This window comes from Peromyscus maniculatus, chromosome 7, assembly GCF_049852395.1.
Source record: "Peromyscus maniculatus bairdii isolate BWxNUB_F1_BW_parent chromosome 7, HU_Pman_BW_mat_3.1, whole genome shotgun sequence".
In the NCBI taxonomy this organism is placed as follows: Eukaryota; Metazoa; Chordata; class Mammalia; order Rodentia; family Cricetidae; genus Peromyscus; species Peromyscus maniculatus.
In genome coordinates, this window is record NC_134858.1 from 57,650,717 (window position 1) to 57,671,480 (window position 20,764).

Sequence of the window (20,764 nt, forward strand, 5' to 3'; positions counted from 1 at the left end):
AGGAAGAGGAGGAGGGAGGGGGGGAGAAGGAGGAGGAAGAGGAGGAGGGAGGGAGGGAGACACTCAGGTACTGGCACACAGCACCTAACGCCGGTGCTGGCTAGCACTGGGACAGCTGTAGCAGCCGAGGTCAGCCTCAGCCTCAGCCTCAGCAGCCTGGTGAAGCAGCCACAGCCCTAAGGAGTGGGGAGGACACGGAGCAGGGAGGGCAATCCTGTTTCATGTCTCCTTTGCAGATTACATCTGTTCGTACTTGTCTCCTGTTATCGGCACATAATCGCTTCATTTTAGCAGACTCTGGGAAGCTAAAACTTCCAGGCTACAGATGGCTGTACATTTGTTAGATTTTCAAATTGGTTGTTTCCTGATGTCACAGGCTGAGTCACCCTTCACCTTGTCAGTAATCATCTCTCTGTTAAACTGGGAAGAGGCCTTGGGCAGGTTTCCTCCAGAGAACTGAGCCTTGCCCATGGGGCACAGACTCTTACAGTCTTCAGGACAGAAAACTGGTGTGTGTGTGTGGGGAAGCCGTGCAGAAAGAGAATAGGATTATTCTGGATGGAACCAACAAAGGCTGGAGCCTTACAGCCAAGGAACACCCTTGGGGAGAGATCCTCCCCTCAAATGCCCCCGTCTGCCCCAGAGAGGGAGGGATGTTTCCCCTGGAGCCTGACTGGAAAAGAAATGAAGATGTACTTCAGTGCACACTGAATCCTTATAAAGCAGCAGATGCCCTATCCAAAACTCTGTCTCACAAGAGCCCGGGGAGGCTATGACTCACACCGAGAATCATGGAAATTCTGGCTACATTTCTAGGGACCCTGGTTAATCAGAGTTGACAACTCTGAGTACCTAATTGCACTGCTCAAAGGCCACCATCAGTGACCCAACACTTACCTTTTGGTAATTAAATGACTTTGCTCTCCTGAGGAGATGAGGAGCATTGTGCCCAGTGAAGATGGTGCCAAGAAACTTGACCTTGAACTTGCCTGGGTCAGATATGTTTTTTTTTTTTTAAATCCTTAAAGTTACTCTGGGTTCAACCAAAAGATGAGCTACCATGGCAACAGAGGGCACATTTAACTTCTCCCCTGAAGGGATCCAAAAATGAAATTTAGAAATGTTCCTGTGCCTTCGTGAGAAAGAAGCAGGCAGAAGTGAAGACACTCTACAGAGATACTTATATCTCTTAATCTGACCATCAGACTGCTGAAACAGAGGACCCCCAAAAAGTGAGCCCCACCCCGGAATGTGATGCTGAGAGGGAAAGACGCCCATCAGAGGAGAGCGTGTCTCTAGGAAAGACACTTTACAAGGTTCTAACAGACCACCCTACGGGATGAAAGTGCGGCCGAGACAGTGACGGGTCACTGGTGGGCAGGACCACACCTGGGCCGGACTGCCTAGAGGCGCAATGCATATCCTTGGCCCTCTTTTTAAACTTTGTTCTCACTTTAGGGCCCCAAGAAGAAGAGGGACAAGTGCAGCCACATTGAATAAAAACACTTTTCCATTTTGCACTTTTGGCTTGGTTCTTTGAATTAGCTTACTGCGGACAGCGGGCCAGACCTTCTTAGGACACAGATGGGGAGCCCCAAGCCAGTAACTGCTGTGTGGCTTAGGTAAAAACCCTTACTTAGTGGACTGGGGATATGGCTCAGTCAGAAAAGTGCTTTCCATGGAGGCATGAGGACCCGAGTTCTGATCTCTAGGAAGTCCCCGCGAACCCCTATGAAAAGCCAGGGTAATGCACATTCCTATAAACCTGCAGACTAGAGGGGCAGAGACATGAGACAAAGGGACTAAAGAACAGCCATGATGCTCACTGGCTGAACAGCCATTGAGAGAGCCTGTCTCCCCTCTCCCCCAAAAAAAGAGGTGGAGGAAAAGGATTGAGGAAAGACACCAGAAGTTGACCTCCACACACGAGCACTCATGTACACACATGCCTGCATGCACATGTCCACACACACTCACTCACTCACTCACTCACTCACTCACTCACTCACTCCCAATCACCTTAGCTTCTCATGGCCTACATTATCACAAGGAATGGCAACCTTTTCGTCCATCCCTGCCTACACCTAATCTCCAGAGATCTGGGTGAGGCTTAACTCAGTATGCACCCAAGCTGCCAGCTCACAGCACTGTTCTGTGAAGGGCAGCTTAGCAGAACACACCAAAGAGGAATCCAACAGTTCCAAACCTATGAGTGGGCAACGGGAAGGCTGGCACTCTTGGCAAAACATTCTCCTACTCGTTCTTTCATAGCTGGAAAATGGGATTCATCCTCCATCTGAAGAGCAAGGATCTACAGACCAAAATGCCTTCCCAGTTACCAATGTGTATGTTTACTGTCTCCTTTCTCAAGCTACACAGGGCCAGCTCCACCTTTCAGAAGGTCCTCTGCCACCTCCCACCACTCCCATAATTCTCTGGTCAGTGAAATGGTTTGTCTGAAGTCAAGGCATTGCACTTTATTTATAATCTAAATTTTTCTTAATTCCCAAGTGCATCATTTTTCATCCAAGAGAAGAAGCTCATAATGTTCCTTCAAAAGAAAAGTATTCTTTTCATTCCAGGGCATAGGTCAAAGCCCAAAAGCGTGTCAATGTAACTAAATCTATCCGCTCACCCAGAAGAATATTTTCTTTTTTTTTTTTTAAAGACAAGGTCTCATGTATCCCAGGCTGGCTTTGAACTCACTATGTGGCCAAGGATGGGAACTTCTGTTCTTCCCACCTCTACTCCCTAGCGCTGAGATAACAGGCTGCATCACATCTGCTTTACGTGGTCCTGGGTATGGAACTCACAGCCTTACATATGACAGGCAAGCACTCTTCCAACTATGCCACATCGCCAGCCAGAATCCTCTATCTTTAAGGTCTCTGCACATATATACACACAAACACAGGCCCTGTCTCAGGTCACTTGTGTGTTTATGTACTTCTGATTGCCTAACTTATCTGTAAGTGTCTATTCCTATAAGAACATTTTCTAAAGAATGCTTTTTGCTCACCAGTTGACAAAGTACACATTTATTCGAACATGCAAAATGTAAACCGTCCTCAGGAACTTAAACTTCCTCGTGGTGACATCAGGAATTCCATTAACAAGAGTGGCTTCCTCACCTGCTGCTGCCTGCCTGGTAGAGTATGAAATTCCACTCCAAAGCAAACAGACACTGTGCTAGGTGTTGTGGCTAACCAGGACCCTGAGAAGACTGACGCCACAGTTTCTCACAGGATGGCATAGGCCAACTCAAGAAAGATACAGAAAGACTCCTGACCAGGGGTGGGGATGGGGCAAGAGAGGAGGGTGTTTGGCCAGCAGGACTCTCAATGTCTAGTCTAGAAAAACAAGGAGTCCACTGATCCTTTTTAATGGTGATAGATTTTTTAAAAAAGAAATCAACATACTGGTTGATTTCAGTCATTGTCAAAACTATGACTGAAAATAAAAATGTGGCTGGCAGACAGAATCAACAGGGTGGGAGGAAAGAGATCATTTCTTTCTTTCTCAATCAAAGGGTGATGGGGAAAGGCTGGAAATTGATATAGAGTGAAACAGACAGGCACAGGAACTGGTGTGTGTGTGTGTGTGTGTGTGTGTGTGTGTGAGAGAGAGAGAGAGAGAGAGAGAGAGAGAGAGAGAGAGAGAGAGAGAGAGCGCATGCCTGTAGGTGCATTTGTGTGGGAGCCAGACAACACCCCTCAGGTATTGTTTCTCAGGTGCGTCCAGCTTTTTTTTTTTTTTTTTTTTTTTTTTGAGACAGGGTCTCATACTGGTGTGGCTCACTGCTTCGGCCAACCCGGTTGGTCACCCAACCCAGGAATCCACCTCTCAGGTCTGGGATTACAAGAACACATCTCCAAGACAAGCTCTTTACCTGGGTTCTGTCTGGGGCTCACATTCAGTCCTTAAGCACTTTATGGACTAAGCCATTTGCCCAGCCTAGGAACTACACACTTTAAACCACTGACTGTTACATCTTTGGAGCCAGACACGCCCATCTCTAACATCACAAAGCTGTTATTTGTACAACTTTATTTTAAAGCTGTTATATTCATTGTTTATTGAACTACTTAAGTAATATTCTTTGTTGTGTGTGTGTGCGCTTGTGCACACAAACACACCCCCTACCCTGGTGTGTATGTGTGTACAAGTACACACATGCATGGGCCAGGATAAACATGTGGAGGTCAGAGGACAGCTTAAGGTTATCAATTCTCCTTTTCCACTACATGGATCTTGGGGCTCGAACTCAGATCATCAGATTCATCAGACTCAGTGTTAAGTGCCTTTATCTGCTGAACCATTTCACTGAGCCTTGTACAATATTTTTATAAGCATGTAAAGTGTTGGCTGTAAATAGCACATATGTAAGCACAACTCATATGTATAACTTGTGTGCATGTGTTTATGTATGTACATATACACACATATACATTATATCTGTAAGTATATAAAAGAAAAATTACCAAAGAAATTCCAAGACCCCTGAGTAGAAAGCCGAGTTGCCCAAAGCACCCACACCAGCACCCATTCCTCAGCTAAAGCAGCAGGGTTAAGGGAATGTGTGTTGCAGCCCATCAGGAGACCAGCCCATCTAGTCACTCACTGGTCCTGTGGTTCTCTGCAGGCTTTCAAACCTTCAGAAGTCCACCAAATTCAACCTGGACCATTGACTTTCAGCTCCTACTCATTGCCTTTCAGTCTAGACGCAGGACAGAATTGTATCGGCTGCAGAGACCCAGTTCAGCTGCCCTGAGAGCTGTTTCACATCCTCCCTTCACTGTTACTTACTCTAGGCCAGAAACAACCAACCCCAAACAGATAAACCATCTGCAGCCACAGAGCCTAGACATCTGCGGCCGCAGAGTGACATCTGCGCTTGTGGAAAGCACCTTCTAGCCTCAGGCATCTTTCCCCTCAACAAGTTAAGAGACTCAAGATGGCTCCTTCAACAATCAAACTCCTTGTCACTCTTAGCCTGGTCCCTGCGTGGAACCATGTGACTCTACAGGCCACCTCCTCCCCAGGGAACAGCATCAGTCTGGTCCCTAAAGAGAAAGCAGTGAGTTCAGAGTGCCTAAGAGAAAAAGCTAGGGAGAGACAGTCACCTCAGTCACAGACATCTTGGTTGGTTAATATATTTAGCAATATATAGTTAATATATTCAGACCTGGAAACAGACAGCAGGAAATATTTTTTAACTTCATCTTGTAAGGCACCAGTATGGTGATACTTTATTTGTATTAAAATGTTATTTGTATGTTAATAAATAAAGTTTCCCGGGGGTCAAAGCTATTAGCAAACCATAAAAAGCAGGGCAGTGGTGGCGTACGCTTGTAATCCCAGCACTTGGTAGACAGAGCTGGGTAAGTCTCTGTGTGTTCAGGGATACAGCCAATATTGGATACACATGCCTTTAATCTCAATACCAATCATAGAAAACCTGGAGATCTATACAGACAGGCCATGACGAGGCAGTCATGTGGTTGGGTTTACAACCAATGAGAAGGCAGAACAGAAACACTATAAAAAGACAGACACACAGGAAGTAGCTCTGGTTCGGAGAGGTAGGACCACCGCAGGAGGAAGGGTAAGGTTTTAGCTCTTAGCTCTGACCTCTTGGCTTTCTTCTTTGCATTGGTTCTGTGTTTCTTATTTAATAAGACAGTTGGTTACATCTACACACCAGAGGTTTGGTTTCTCCCTCTTTGATAGTGTTCCTAAAAGAGCAACTCCATCTAATTTTTTAGGGGGAAGGCTTCGAGACAGGGTTTCTCTGTGTACCTTTGGAGCCTGCCTTGGAACTTGCTCTGTAGCCCAGGCTGTCCTCAAACTCACAGAGATCCACCTGCCTCTGCCTCCTGAGTTCTGGGATGTGCCATCACTGCCTGACTAAAATAGAAAGATTTTTTTTAATGTATGCAGTGTTCTGTCTGCAGGTATACCTGCATGCCAGAAGAGGACATCAGATCCCATTATAGATGGTTGTAAGCTGCTGGGAATTAAACTCAGGTCCTCTGGAAGAGCAGCCAATGCTCTTAACCACTAAGCCATCTCTCCAGCCCCACAACTGTACCTTTTACATCTAGGACAGTGATTCTCAACCTCTCGGTTATGACCCTTATGGGGGGGTCAAATAACCCTTTTACAGGGGTCACCTAAGACCACTGGAAAACACAGATTTGACATTACGATTCATAACAGTAGTAAAATTAGTTATGAAGTGGCAACAAAAATAATTTTATGGTTGGGGGTCACCAAAATGTGAGGAGCTGTATTTTGTTGTTGTTGTTGCTGTTTTCTCGAGACAGGGTTTCTCTGTGTAGTTCTTCCTACTTCTGCCTTCTGAGTGTTGGGATTAAAGGCGTGCGCCCAGACTGCCTGGTCTTAGCCACAGCCAGCAAGGTGCAGGGCAGCTGATGGATTAGAGATACCTCTGTGTGGGCTCTTCCCTTCTGAAGACTTGCTGGAAGGGGTTGGGGGGAGTCCTGGCTCTGTGGGAAGGCTTCTCATTCTCCCAGGAGCTTCCTGAACTGCCTCCTCCTCCTCCTCCTCTTCAGCATACAGAAGGAGCCTGGGTTTCACTTCTGCTTCTTCCACACCCTGCACCTGGATTCTCCACCTCCTCACTGACTCCACTCAGGCCTAGTAATGACCACCCTCTGGAGATTTCAACCTGCCCACATACGACTAGGGTGTGGGTCAGGGGTCTCATGCCTGCAACTGGGTTTGACCTTTCCCTACATGACCATATTGGAACCTCACATGAGCCTAAGAGGAGGAGATTATTATGCTTTGCACCTTATGGGAGACAACAGAGAGTTATGTGGTCCCCCAAGCCAAGGACACACATCCCAACACCCAAGTTAGCTCTTCTTGCAAACCCACTCTCATGGGTACTAACTATCCCACACTGCCTTGCAAGTCTAACCTCCAATTAAAACAGACAGGTAGCTTGCTTGCTTTAAAGAAAAACAAACAACAAAAAAATAAAACAACAACAATAATAAAAGACCCCTAGGGGTCTCTAGGCATCTCTAGTGAGCAGCCTGAACTGGCCTGGGACTCAGAACCCTCCTACCTCATTCTCCCAAGCATGCACAGCACTTTAAGCTGCTTTTCCAAGTTTCACTGTGCATTAAATGTTTCATATGCATCTAAAAAAAATCAAGCAAGGTGCCCATCATGTTGCTGGATCTTGATCTGTTAAAAGATAACGTCCTGGTTAAAATGTTCTGATTATTCATAGCAGAACAGAAACGGGCAGGGGATGAAGTCCCACCACCTGGCTGGCACCTGAGACCCGGACACAATCCCTCCTGCTTCTTCCTGCCCCTGGCTAAGCCTTTCTTTGTTCCCACATGCTCATGTTTGTCTTTGTTGGTCATTTTTATAAACCTAGCCGAACCGTCCCCTACCCAGTAGAATCTTCCCCAGCCCGGGCCCCCATGCTTTGCTCCCAGGATTCTCCCCCCCCCCCCCCCCCCCCCCCCCCCCCGCTTGCCAAGTACTCTAGCACCATATACGATGCCAAATACCTCAAACAGCACTTTCCCCAAAGCTCTCTAGACCAGTGGTTCACAACATGTGGATTGTGAGCCCCTCAACAAACCTCTATCTCTAAATATATTTACTCTACAGTTCCTAACAGTAGCAAAATTACACTTACGAAGTAGTAATGAAAATCATTTTATGGTTGGGGGTCCCCACAACATGAGGAACTGTATAAAGGGTCACAGCATTAGGAAGGTTGAGAACCACTGCTTTAGACCATTATGCTGTGGATGGAGGAGCCATGAGCAGAGAAAAGACAGGCTTCTAATTTATATAACTCTGCAAAAATCTTTGCCCCTCATCCAGCCTCCTCATAGTCATCGCTATATGTCTCAGAATAGAGCCCCTCATTGTAGGAACCTTAGAAATGGGGGGGTGTTCATCAAAACTGAAGTAAGGTAGGCTGAGCACAAGTTCAAGGATGGAGTTGAGAAACTGGTGTTTGCAGCCTGCACTCTGTCATATCCCCATCTTCCTCTTCTCCCAGATACTATCCAGGAGAGAACTGAAAGTGCATGCGTGCTTTTTCATCTCTAGAGAGGACCTAAGTACTAGCCTGCATCCTCTGTTAGTTTAGGTAATGTTTTCTGGACTATTGTCCTTGGCTTTTTCCTCTTGGAGTAGGAAGATCTGCGTAACTTAGGGAGGCATGTCATCTCTTCATGGGCGTGAGGAAGGGGAGGGCCGAAGATGTCTACCTGACATCGTTGGTGCTTAGGTGCCGAGATTGCTCTCCTCAGAAAAGCCTGTTTGCGAAGCTGAACCAGGGCTGAAGTCTAGGAACTCAGACTTCAGGATTGTACTCTTCACCCTCTAAGGGTAAGCACAGCCGGCAGGATTCAAATATTTGTATAAACAACCTCGTTTATGAAGAACGCTGACTTTCCTTTGTGAGTCTAGGATTTTGTAATAAGACAGAGAATGGCTGCATGACCAAATCTCCCCAAAAAGTTTTAGTATAGAGAAATGAGTCTCTAGCAGAAAATTCACATTTCTCAATAATTCGTCAATAGAGGACCCATGCTGAGATTCCAAAGGAAAGGACTCTTGGGACCCAGTGCCTGGCTGTCTTTGGACTTGATCCCCTGTACCTTTCTCTTTTCCAGGCTTCCCTTGTATATTCTCACTGTAAGAAACTATATATACTAAATCTCACAGAACCTTCTAGGAGATCATCATAGCCAGAAATGGCCTTGGAGACTCCTAAAAAGGAGAAGTTTTCAAGTATTCATGGACTGTGGTGGGAGTCACAAGAAGTCTGGACCTTGTCAAAAGGAGACAGGCAATATCAGGACCCATGGGAGATGAGATCTCCCCATAAAGGCAGGCAGGGTGTGTGACCTGGACAGTGGCAAGCACTGTAGAAACTGTCTCAACAAAACAATAGGGGAATGAAACCTGTAAGTAAGGTATAGGATATTTTGTTTTGTCCTGCATTGGAGACTTAACTATTTCCTACTTTTAAAATGTCCAGAGCAGTAGGTGTGGTGGTGCACACTGACAGTCTCAGCAGAGTCCAAGGGCACCCTCTGCTACACCGTGAGTTCCCAGCTGGCCTATGCAACACACCTCCCCCAAAATCAGGTAGCATCATGAATGAACTCAGATGAATTGTTCTCTGCACTTCAGTCTCCTCAGTATATTTACTCTGGCTCCCAGGGAAGCCATAGCTTCTACCTAATGAGAGCAAGCCCTGCTATTGTCAGCACAGATACAGCAGTGTGTGTGCTTGAAAAACGCAAGCCAGGGGACCGAGGGACCAGAGAGGCGACTGCCTCACTTCTGTTTGTCGGTACCATTCCTAGCTCTATTTTGTTTGGTTTCTCCCCCTCCCCCGCCCCATTTTGGTTTAGTTTTTGGAGACATGTTCTTTCTATGTAGCCCTCACTATGTAGAACAGGCCGGTCTCCAACTCATGGAGATGAGCCTGACTCTGGCTCCCAAGTGCTAGGATTAAAGCCATATGTTATCACACTTGGCCCTAGCTCCCTATTTTGCAAATAGTAACTGGATAATAAATTGATATGCATGGGGCTGGAGAGATGGCTCACAGGCCAAGATCACTTGTTCTTCCAGAGAACCCAAGTTCAGATTCTAGTACCTACTTCAAATGACTCACAAATGCCTATAACTCCAGCTCCAGGTCATCTGACACACTCTTCTGGTCTCAAGTACTCATGCACACATAGCATACACCCTCTCTCTGTGTCTCTGCATACATGTATCTCTGTCTCTCTCTCATACAGACATTTTTAAAAAAAGAATGCAAATCAAATGAAAGAAGGACTAAGCAGATGATGGTTCACATTTCTTCCCAGCGTCCCCTGCCTTTTCCTCTCTCTTTATGACTTACTTTGATCTCAGATTTACAAGATGTACTTGTCAATGGGAGAATATGTTCTACTTTAACAAAGAATTGATTTCATTTTAATAGAACAGCGATGTTTATTTGAAACAAGAGCCACATCTGATCCTGTAGGCAAGCAACTCCTTACTTTTTCAATTCACAAAACATTTTTAGACACACCTCATTTGATCCTCATAACAACACTATAAAGTAGATGTGACTTTTTTTTTTTTCATTACAGAGGATCAAATGTAGAGCCTCATGCATGCTAGCCAAATGCCCAACCACAGAGCTCCATCCTCAGTCCAATAAGACAATGGGGCTTTCATCTTCCATGGCATGGAATTCATTGCAATTTGGCTGGCTGGCTAGCTATGGCTTCAGAAAAATGAGGGCTTTATAGGAATGGATAATCCCCGAAATCTCACCACAGAGGAACAGGCTAAAAGGCAAAGTAGGCGTTTGGAGGAATTATTAAGATCACAAATTAAGTCACTTCTATGGACTCCATAGCAGGAAATAGATTTTTAATGAGGAAATTGAAGCTAATATGTAGCAGCTGTCCTGTTACCCACTGACGAGTATTAAGGCAGATTAAATTATTAATGAAAACTGTAGCAGCTTAGAAACTTAACCTCTTCCCCGGCCCCCTTCCTCTCCCTTCTCTGCCGGGTTCAGCACCGCCATTAGAAGCAGTGTACCCGATCACACAGTTTGTGACCACCACTTGCTTTCCTATCAGTAGCTGTGGTGGCCCCCAAGTTGGTGAACCTTGCTTTGCAAATGAAAAACAGAGAGGGCAGCAAAGCCATAGAGTCAGGCAGAGGATCAGAGGAGGCAGGAGAAGCAGGCCTGCGAGGGCTGGCTTGAGGTGGGTGATTCATAAAAGCAGAGATGATTGAAACACGGGAAAAGGAGGGGTCAGCAACCACTTAGTGAACTAATGTCCAGAGTGAGTATTCAGACCATCCGCACCGTGACAGCTATTCAAATTCTTAAAATCCTTGAAGATACTCCCTCAGGTGAGAACGTCCTTGCTGGCCAGAGCACGCTGCATGCATCTACTATCCCAGCTGTCCCGCTTTCTCTCCTAACATGGGACTCTTCATGATCTCACCACTTTCTCCTTTGGGGGACATCACCTGAAGTGTTTACTCTATGGAGTAGCAAGGCGCCTCCAAGAAGATTGCTAGGTGGCTCCTCCCCAAATACCTACTTCCTTGGCAGCCAAACTTCACTTGACCCATAGACTCATGAGCAAAGAATAAAGATTGTTGAGGCTAAGGAGATGTCACATCCTGTCAAGTGCTTGCCGCAAAAGGGTGTGGTGATGTGTGCCTATAATCCCTGTGCTGGGGAGACAGAAAAAGAAGGATCCTTGGGGCTTGCTGGCCAGCTAGAATAGCTGAATCAGCAAGCTCCAGAGTCAACAAGACCATGCCTTAAAAATTAAGGAGGAACTGGAGGCACAAATCAGCAGTTTAGAGTATATACTGCTCTTCCAGAAGACCCAGGTTCGGTTCTCAGCACCGACATCAGACAGCTCACAACTGTCCAGTTCTAAGGGACCCAAAGGTCCTATTTTGGCCTCCACATGCTCCTGTGCCCACACGATGTATATAAATGCACAGAGGCCCCCACACATACACAGAAATAAAAATAAAAAAATATTTAACAAGAAAAAAAATAAATTAAAAATAAGGTAGAAAGTGAGTGAGGAAGACATCTGACACAGGTCTCTGCCCTAAACACACCTGTGCACACACGTAAATAGGTACACACACACACACACACACACACACACACACACATGCAACACATACGGATAAATACATGGAGGGAAAAGAGAGGAGATGAAAGGCTTGTTAACATGGTCCCCCTCAACCTTCCCTGTACTGGGTGCCAGCTGCCCCGAAATGAAGACAAGCAGCTTCCTCCAAGCCCAGACTGAGGTGCTGTGTACTCACATTGGTGTTGCACAGTTTGTACTGCCGATAGGCCCCGATGCAGGAGATTGCTGTAGATCGCAGAGGCTGGGAAAAGGCCTGAGCTGCCCCCTGGGGCCTGGCACCACTGTTACTGCTCAATTCCGGGCTGTGGAAGAGACCTGGAGCTGCAGGATAGCTCTGATCATGAGTCAGGGGCAGCTGGTAGATAGAGGCCTCAGAAGCCGGCAGTCCAGAACGGGGGCCACTGTCACTTTGGTAGAGAGGTCCGTTGTGGGAGAACTGGTGGGCTGGTGGTCTGTATCCCTGCCTAGAAGCAGATGCCTCCTGGGACCTGGAATGCCGGGATGAAGGCCTTTGTCTCCGAAGCCTCTGTGGAGTATGTGTGGTATCCGTCTGCAGCGGTAAGATGTAGGGCGCCTTCCCGTAGCCATACTTGCCAGGGCCGATGGGACCTCGGGTCCTGCTCCTAAAGATAGGCACACAACAAAGACCAACAGAGTCATGTGAATTTGTATACCAACTCAAGAGCTCTGGACCCATGGCCCTGAAGAGACATCATGGAAGCCAGAGCAGAGGCTCCCTAGAGACTAAAGTAGGATGGAGGTAGGAATCAGTGGTCGGATGACCTGCAGATAATGTAAGCGGTTAGACACAAAGTTAGAATCACAAGCTGTGGTCAGTGTAAGTTTGCTGCATCATGAAGCTTGAGCATTTCTACAGGAGCTACTCAGGGTTTCTGAGACCTGTAAACACACAGTTGCAACTTCAGCAACAATTACTTTCCCATTCACTTTCCCCCCTTATAATGTGTTTTGTTTTTTTCTCACTCAGCTGTGTCTAAATTTCTCATGATCTCCATGACCATGCATATCCAAAGAGCTTACTTTCTTGGGGAAGTGGAGCTTAGCCTGAACCATGACATCCCACTACAGTCCTGAGACCTACCTTGCACTGACCTTAAAAGACCAGTGGGTAACAAGCGATTGTCTACCATTCCATGATTCCTGAGGAAACCCATGCTAAGCAATGAGCTGTCCTTGTGCTGGCACGACTCCAGATTTTGTCAAGATGAACTGCCTGCTGAGGCCTTGCAAAAATCGCATGTGCAGTGGATGTGCTCATGAATATTTAACCACTGCATGTCTCCAAGTCAAAAGGCCCTGATTCGAAGCATGTGCCCCTGCCATGGTATAAATACTCCTCCATGTCCAATCTCATGCCACCAGTGGGAAGATACAGTCGGTTCTAACACGCGGGTTAAAAAGCAGCGAAGCTGGGGATGGAGCTCACCAGTAGAGAACATCCTCCACACGCACGAGGCTTGCATTCCATCCCTAGCACCAGTGCTGCAAAGAAAAACCGAGTCTAGTCCAGAACTCAGCTGCCTGTCATTTTAGTCAATTAGCTTTTATTTTTACTTGTGTTGGGGAGGACAGAGGAGGGCACCAGATCCTCAGGAGCCGCAGTCACAGAAGGCTGTAAGCTGCCCGATGTGGGCACTGGGAACGGAACTCAGGTCCTCTGCAAGAAGAGGACCCACTCTCCAGCTCCACACGTGTCAATTTGTTATGCAAACACTGGGGACAAAATGCAGAGCGAGGAATGGAGCAGAAAAACAAAAGGGAACCAGGAACATGTTCCAGGACCCCAACCTCACAACCTAAAACAGCCAGGCAGAATGCAGATGAGGGTACGACCCTTAGAATTAATCTACTTCGCTGTGTCTGGGGGGATTGTGAGGCAACAGGAAACACACATGCCCAAGAGATCTAAGAAGGCATCCTGGTCATCGAGAGGAGATTCACCCGGCGGCATCCACCACTCTGCAGAAGGACTTAAGCAATTCCAGTCTTATTTGAGAAATGACTACACTGGATGAAATGACCGCCAAGGTCGCTCCAACTCTAAAATTATATGCTTCCATAATAATTAATTCTACATTTATGTAAAACTGGAAATGTGCCCAAGGGTTTCTACAGGATGGCCCCATTAAAATAAGCACATTAAAATAGCAATCAAGGTGAAACATTGATTTTTGCCCTCCTGGGGAAATTCTTTCTCCACTCTATATAAGCATGAATATAAAACTTAACAGAGCACAACTAATTATTAACATCTTTATCACTAATTGCACCTCCATTCTTGGCTGATACGGTTTTGAATTAAACTAAGCAGCAGTATTTATTTTACCTTCAGGCATTTCTCAATTAATCTTGGCAACACTTGGGACTCAGTTAATGGTGGAGGCTTTAACAGATGCCATTAAGAAGTTAGTCTTAGCATACATATAGGACTTGGACCCCGTTTGCCTTGTTCTTTCTTGTGGCAGGCCAGGTAAAATGAATGACATCATAGGAAGGCAAAGGAAGGAATTTTGCAGTGTGTATGTTTTTAAGTTCTGAAAATCTACCAAAATTGAAATCCAGCCCCAAAGTAAGTGCTCAGTGGAGACTCTAGCTGAAGGTAATGGAGAAACCCAGACAACCGGGGAGAACATCTCACAGTTGCTGGTGCCGAAGACCTTGTGGGGATGCAGGTTCTGGGGTGCAGAGGTGGCTCACTTGGTAAAGCACTTGCTGTGCAAGCATGAGAAGCTCAGTTGATCCCCCCAGTTCACCCACAAAAAAAGCTGGCTTGCTGGCCAGCCAACCTAGCTGGCCCAGGGAGCCCCAGGTCCATGGAGAGACTTTACTTCAAAATGTAAGGAGGTGAGTGATTAAGTAAGACTCCTAACTTGGACCTCTGGCCTCTTCATGTGAGTGTACACACACCACACACACACACACACACACACACACACACACCACACCACACGGGGGTTGGGAGTGGGGCAGTGCACTTTGGCTTGAGAGGTCTGGGATGGAGCTGGAGACCCTGCATTTCCAGCAATCTCCCAGGGGAGTCCAGAGCTGCTGGTCCACAGACTCAGAGCTTTGAGGAACAAAGTCACGGAACTGAACTGAACTTCCAAACAAAGGGGTCAAAATTCAAGATGAGAAATGATGGGTTTTAGTGAAGAAAAAGGTAGCAATGGCCATGAAGCAAAACCGAATAGCCCTCTGCATCTGTGGCCTACATTAGAGGTCTGCTTGCCTGTGGACAGGCCGCCCTGCGATCACTCACTCAGCACACACTGATGAAGCCTGCTTAATAACACTCATGGGCAGCCGAGAAAGGAGCTGCTGGGATGGATGACTATGGAAACATCTTCCCCAAAGCAGACCCTCACCCCAAAGGGTAAGACACATATACAAACGTCTAGTTTTCTATTCACATCGTCATCGGTTCTGGGGTGGGAGGAGGGGGGAGGGCGCCTCTTCCCAACACTCTAAAACCGTTCAAAATATCCTGGAACCCCCCACCTTTGGAAAGGCAATGATGTGAAAGCATTAAATGGTAGTTCGAGTCTGATAAACAGACTACGATGAGCAAGCAAGTCGGACATGATTGTGAGCAGCTTGATTTCTGAGTCCTTGACTCCTAACATAGGGTAACAGCAATAGAGGGGCTCACAACCTTCTCTAATTCCAATCCCAGGAGATCTGGCCTCCTCAGAAACTGCACACACATAGTGCAGAGATATAAATGTTGGCAAAACATTCATATGCATAAAGTAATTTAATTGAAAATAATAATTAACCACTGAAAACGGTAAAGCACAAATGAATGGCTCCAGTCACTGACACCCAAGGGAAGTAAGCCTCTTATTGCATTTCTTTCATTTCTTTGATATGAAATAGCCAAAAGTCTGAGTAGTGATAAAATATACTAAGATCAAGTGAAATATTGTATTTTATCTAAAGAGTATTAATTAGGAGCTGGAGAGATGGCTCAGTGGTTAAGAGCACCGACTGCTCTTCCAGAAGTCCTGAGTTCAATTCCCAGCAACCACATGGTGGCTCACAACCACCTGTAATGAGACCTGGTGCCCTCTTCTGGCATACAGGCATACATGCAGGCAGAATACTGTATACATAATAAATAAATAAATTTTAAAAAAAAGAGTATTAATTAACTGTGGCCCCAAGGACAAGGCCACTTCCCTCTATGTAAGAATCAAGTGTTCTTTGTTGGGTGGGAAACTTCTCGACACCTAGAGAAGAAATAGGTCCTCGGACTAGGAAGGAAGGTCCAGCAAGAGCTGAGTCACCCCCTCTATTCTCAAAATGAGAGAAAAAAATAGGCTGGACAGGTAGCTTAGTCAGTGAAATAATTGCCTCGCAGGCATGGAGACCCTGGTTAAATCCTCAGAGCCCACATTTCAACAGCCAATGGGGAAGTGAGCTTGTAATCTCAGCACTGGGGAGGCAGAGATGATGGGCAGACCCCTAGGGCTTGTGGACCAGACAGATAGCCTGGCCTATTTGTGAGTTCCAGGCTAGTGAGGAACTCTGTTTAAAAAAAAAGAAAAGAAAAGAAAAGAAAAGAAGAAGGAGGAGGGAGGGAGGGAAGGAAAGAAGGAAGGAAGGAGAAGGGGAGAGGGAGAGAGAGGGGGGAGGGAGGGAGGGAGGGGAGAGAGAGAGAGAGAGAGAGAGAGAGAGAGAGAGAGAGAGAGAGAGAGAGAGAGAGAGAGAGAGAGAGAACACACTAAGAAATAACACCCAGGTCACACACATGTGTATATGCACACACATGAACATGCAAATGCATCCACATACATTTTTTTTAAAGGAATGAAGAATTTAGAATTCCAATCTGTGCATGCCTATCTGTTTAGCTAAAAAGCCACTCAGGCAAGGCTAACACAGCCACTTGTAACCAATAGATGGCTCGCCACCTCTTAGTTCCCAGCATGGCATAGAACAGGCCGTGAGGGGCCTTTGGGAAGCAGGCCTGTTTGTGTTTCTTATACTTTCCATGTTTATTTCTATTCTGTTTTCCCTATAGCTCAGTCAGGTCCGGACAAGAGATCCAGCCCCTCAGCTGTGCTAACATTAATTACATTCAAGGATCCAACATCCCGGAGAGCAATAGCCCCTGTGACTGCCACCTTCAAGACGCCCCGAGGAAGGAAGCCTGAGAGCTGAGGGGAGTGAGAACTCTGCAGAGGGGCCACCTAAGGGTTCTGGTGCTCCGAGTGTGCCAAAGCCTCCTTGCATGGCTTTGCTGGGGAGGTGCAGGGCTTTCCACAACCAGAGAAGTAACATTCCTTGCACACAGGTACAGGAGTCAAGTTGCTAGGAGAAATAAGTCTTCCCCAGAGAAGACGGCAATGGTGCTTGGGGACAGAATGATCATATCTTCCTGCAGAGAGTAGACTGGGTGGGGTAAGGGTGGATAGAAGTCCCTGCACGAGATTCTGTTGAAAACATGGCCCATACTGTGTCTAATAGAGAATGCCCACAGGAGTGGAAGAGGTCCTTTCTGCCACATTCTGACTTTTGACTGCTCTTTAGCAAGCAAAAACACTTACTAAGCCAGGGTTTTTTACACGCTAGTGTAAGTACCAAATTCTAGCATTCGGAAATGTGATGCTATGTATCACAGACTCCCAAGTACAGAGATGCTGAGTCTGAAGGTTGCCTCTACTCCTGACTCAAGACATACATGGGCAACCTCCTGCTCTCCCCCTCCTTCCACATGGTCCTTGAAGCCAGGAAAAGCAGGAGGGAAAGGGATTTGCAGTGATGACCATCACTCACAGTTCATGGTAAGAGCAAACATTATCTCTTAAAAAAGCTTTTAGTACTGTTGTAAAAACAGGGCCTTCTGGACATGACAGAGCACTCAGGAACTCATAGCTGTAGTTGGTTGTTTTTCACTCTTTTCTATTTGGGGGCCCCGCCACCCAGCTCCCCAATAAATCCACACATGAGATTTATTATTACTTATGAATGCCTGGCCTTAGCTTGGCTTATTTCTAGCCCGCTTTTCTTAAATTATCCCATTTACCTTTTGCCTCTGGGCTTTACCCTTCTCTACTTCTGTTTTTCTTTCTTTCTTTATTACTCCGTTGCAGGCTGTGTAACAGGATGGTTGGCCCCTGTGTCCTTGTCTTTTCCTTTTTTTGCTTCTTCCTTGATTCTCTAACATTCTTCTCCTATTTATTCTCTCTGCCTGCCAGCCCTGCATATTTCTCTCTTCTGCCTCACTATTGGCTGGCTGTTCAGCTCTTTATTAGACCAATCAGGTATTTCAGACAGGCAAAGTAACACAGCTTCACAGAGTTAAACAAATGCAACATAAAAGAATGCAACACATCTTTGCATCATTAAAACAAATGTTCCATAGCATGAGCAAATGTAACACATCTTAAATTATTATTTCATAAGACACAGCAGCTGAGGCTTTCTACACAAAACCTGTACAAGACCAAGCCAGCCAATATTCCAGTGTGGGTGGAGAGGGAATCAGGAGACCCCACCCCTAGCTTCAAGTTATTGGCAGTTGGTGGCTGCAACTGAGAAAGAGTCCTTTTCCTCTGGGGGTGTGGCCTCTAGTAGGTTGCCCATGCTCCACTGAATGGCCTATACCCATGCGCATACAGGCAGCTCTAATTGGACCCAATGATTATAAAGAAAAGGCAAATGGGCTATAAAGTTGGGTGAGGAACTTCCGGGGATATCTGGAGGAGTTGAAGAAAAAGAAGGGTAGAGAGGATCAAGACACACTGCATGAATGCATGTATGAAATCCTCAAAGAACAGATGAATACGATTTAAAAACAAAAACCATTTTAAGGGTTTTTAGGGACTAGGACTATAGGTCAGCTGACAGACAACTTGCTTAGCCAGACGCAAAGCCCTGGGTTCCTGTAAAAACTAGGTGAGATTACACACCTGTAATATCAGCATTTGGGAGGTGGAGGACCAGGAGTCCAAAGTCATTTCCAGCTACATAGTGAATTTGAGGTCAGCCTGGGCTACCAGAGACATCTCAAGCAAAAAATAAAGATTGTGTACACACACACACACACACACACACACCAGTAGGAACTACCTCTAACAGCTGTTCCTCTCAGTGCTGGCAGATGTGCAAGAAACAAGGTCTGCTGAACCTGTAGCACCCTGGTACTCTAGCAGGAGGGATGGTCTGAGGATCATTCCCAGCATCTCTTTCAGTAACACCTTCTCTTTCCCAGAGCTCATTTCCAGAATGAGACTGAAGATTGTAACACCATAAAACAGCCAGATATCGCAAATGGGGCATGGTGGCAAATGCCTGTCAACCCAGCACTCAGGAGACTGTAACCGGAGTACTACTGGACATTCAAGGCCAGCCTGTGCTACAGTAGTGAGTTCAAGAAGAACCTGGGTTACAGTCTGAGATCCTGTCTTGATCACAAGGGAAAGGAATCTTTAGGTGTGGCCTGTGTTGGTGAAGAGCCAACATCTAGGCTGCAGAGGGCAGAAGTACAGCTTCTACCACAGGCAACGGAGGAGGGCTAGGGCCTTCGAATCATCCTTCCACCCTCAAGGAGAGCATGAATCGGTGTAGCAGGCAGACAGGAGAGGAACTGAGGGGCAATAACCAGAGATCAGTAGGAGGCTGCAGCCCTGGCTGAGTACAGAGAGAACCGCATGCTTTGGGGAAAGTCTGTTACCAGCATGGCAGCTGCCTAGGACATGGTAGTAAGCCATGTCGCTCCCTGAATTGTGACTGTGGATCACAATCCCGAAGCACACACAGTCCGGATGCCCTTCAGCAGGGGAATCCAGAGCCAGCTGTGTTATGATACATTCAGATACTGGAGTAATGAGGAAGCCATCTGAAGGACAAGGCAGGGAGGTGCCCATACACAGAAGCAGCTCTCCAAACTACAGTAAAGTGAATGAGAACAGAACACAGAGGACACTAAACTCGGGACTTAAGGGGCCCCTGTTCCTGTGTGTGTGTGTGTGGGGGGGGAGTGGAACACATACAATAAATGCATGCATGCCCAAGTTACATTTCAGAGCCAATAAAAACAGAACACTTGGGAGACTGGAGGTGACTCAGCAGTTAAGAGCCCTTGTTGCTCCTCCAGAGGACCCAGGTTTGATTCTCAGCCCCCACATGGCAGCTCACAAACATGGGACTCCAGTTCCAGCAGATCTAACGCCACCTTCTGGCCTGTCCAGGCACTTGCATGCGTGTGGTACATACATGCAGGTAAAACACTCATATACATAAAATAATAATTAAAAGGTTTAAATGGAATATTGATTTCTTCTGGGCACAAAGCCTAAGAGGATGGACTAGAGAGAGATCCACTTGATTTCCTACTCTTGGGTACTACCATTGCCTCCTCACACCACACACACACACACACACACACACACACACACACACACACACACAAGGGCTTACAATACATGAAGGCAATATGCAACACACTCAATTGTTTTCACACTGCGTCTACAAAACCCACCATTTATCTCAGTGTGGAAGTGGAAGCAGATGTCTCCCGGCAGAACTGCCCTGATGTAGTGTCAAAGGGAGAACTCAGTGAAGACTCTTAATTCTTGTATATGCAGATGTCTTGAGAAGGAAGATAAAATATCCACTTATGGACCCCCCCAAAGGCTGGGGTGGAAATACCAGAAGCCAAAACATTCTTCTGAAATGTAGTCCACAGTAGAGAAGGTGCGTACTCCCAGAAAGATTCTAGATCAAAAACCAAGCAGGGGTGAGGGATGGGGTGGGGTGGGGTGTCAAGGTCATCACAAGGGAACCCACAGAAACAACTAACTTGGGCTCACAGAATCTGGACCAACAGCTAGGGACCCTCCACGGGACCGAGCCAGGCCCTCTATATAAGTGTGGCGGGTGTATAGCTTGATCTGCTGTGGACGCCTAGTGGTGGGACAGGATCTGTCCCTAACCCTTTGGCTGGCTTCCATGAACCCATTCCTCATACCAGGTTGCCTTACCCAGCCTTAATACCAGGGGAGGAGCTTAGTCCTGCCTCAACTTGATAT

At 46.5% G+C, this 20,764-nt stretch overlaps 1 protein-coding gene across 2 annotated transcripts in view; it reads right to left on the minus strand.

Annotated features, from left to right (window-relative positions):
- Thsd4 (thrombospondin type 1 domain containing 4) overlaps nucleotides 1-20,764 on the minus strand; it is a 579,159-nt gene that overhangs the window by 441,812 nt on the left and 116,583 nt on the right. For both annotated transcript variants that reach the window (XM_016003663.3, XM_076575392.1), the window contains exon 5: nucleotides 11,884-12,331. In XM_016003663.3, the coding sequence (XP_015859149.1) occupies nucleotides 11,884-12,331 (448 nt within the window). The remainder of the gene's footprint in view (nucleotides 1-11,883; nucleotides 12,332-20,764) is intronic.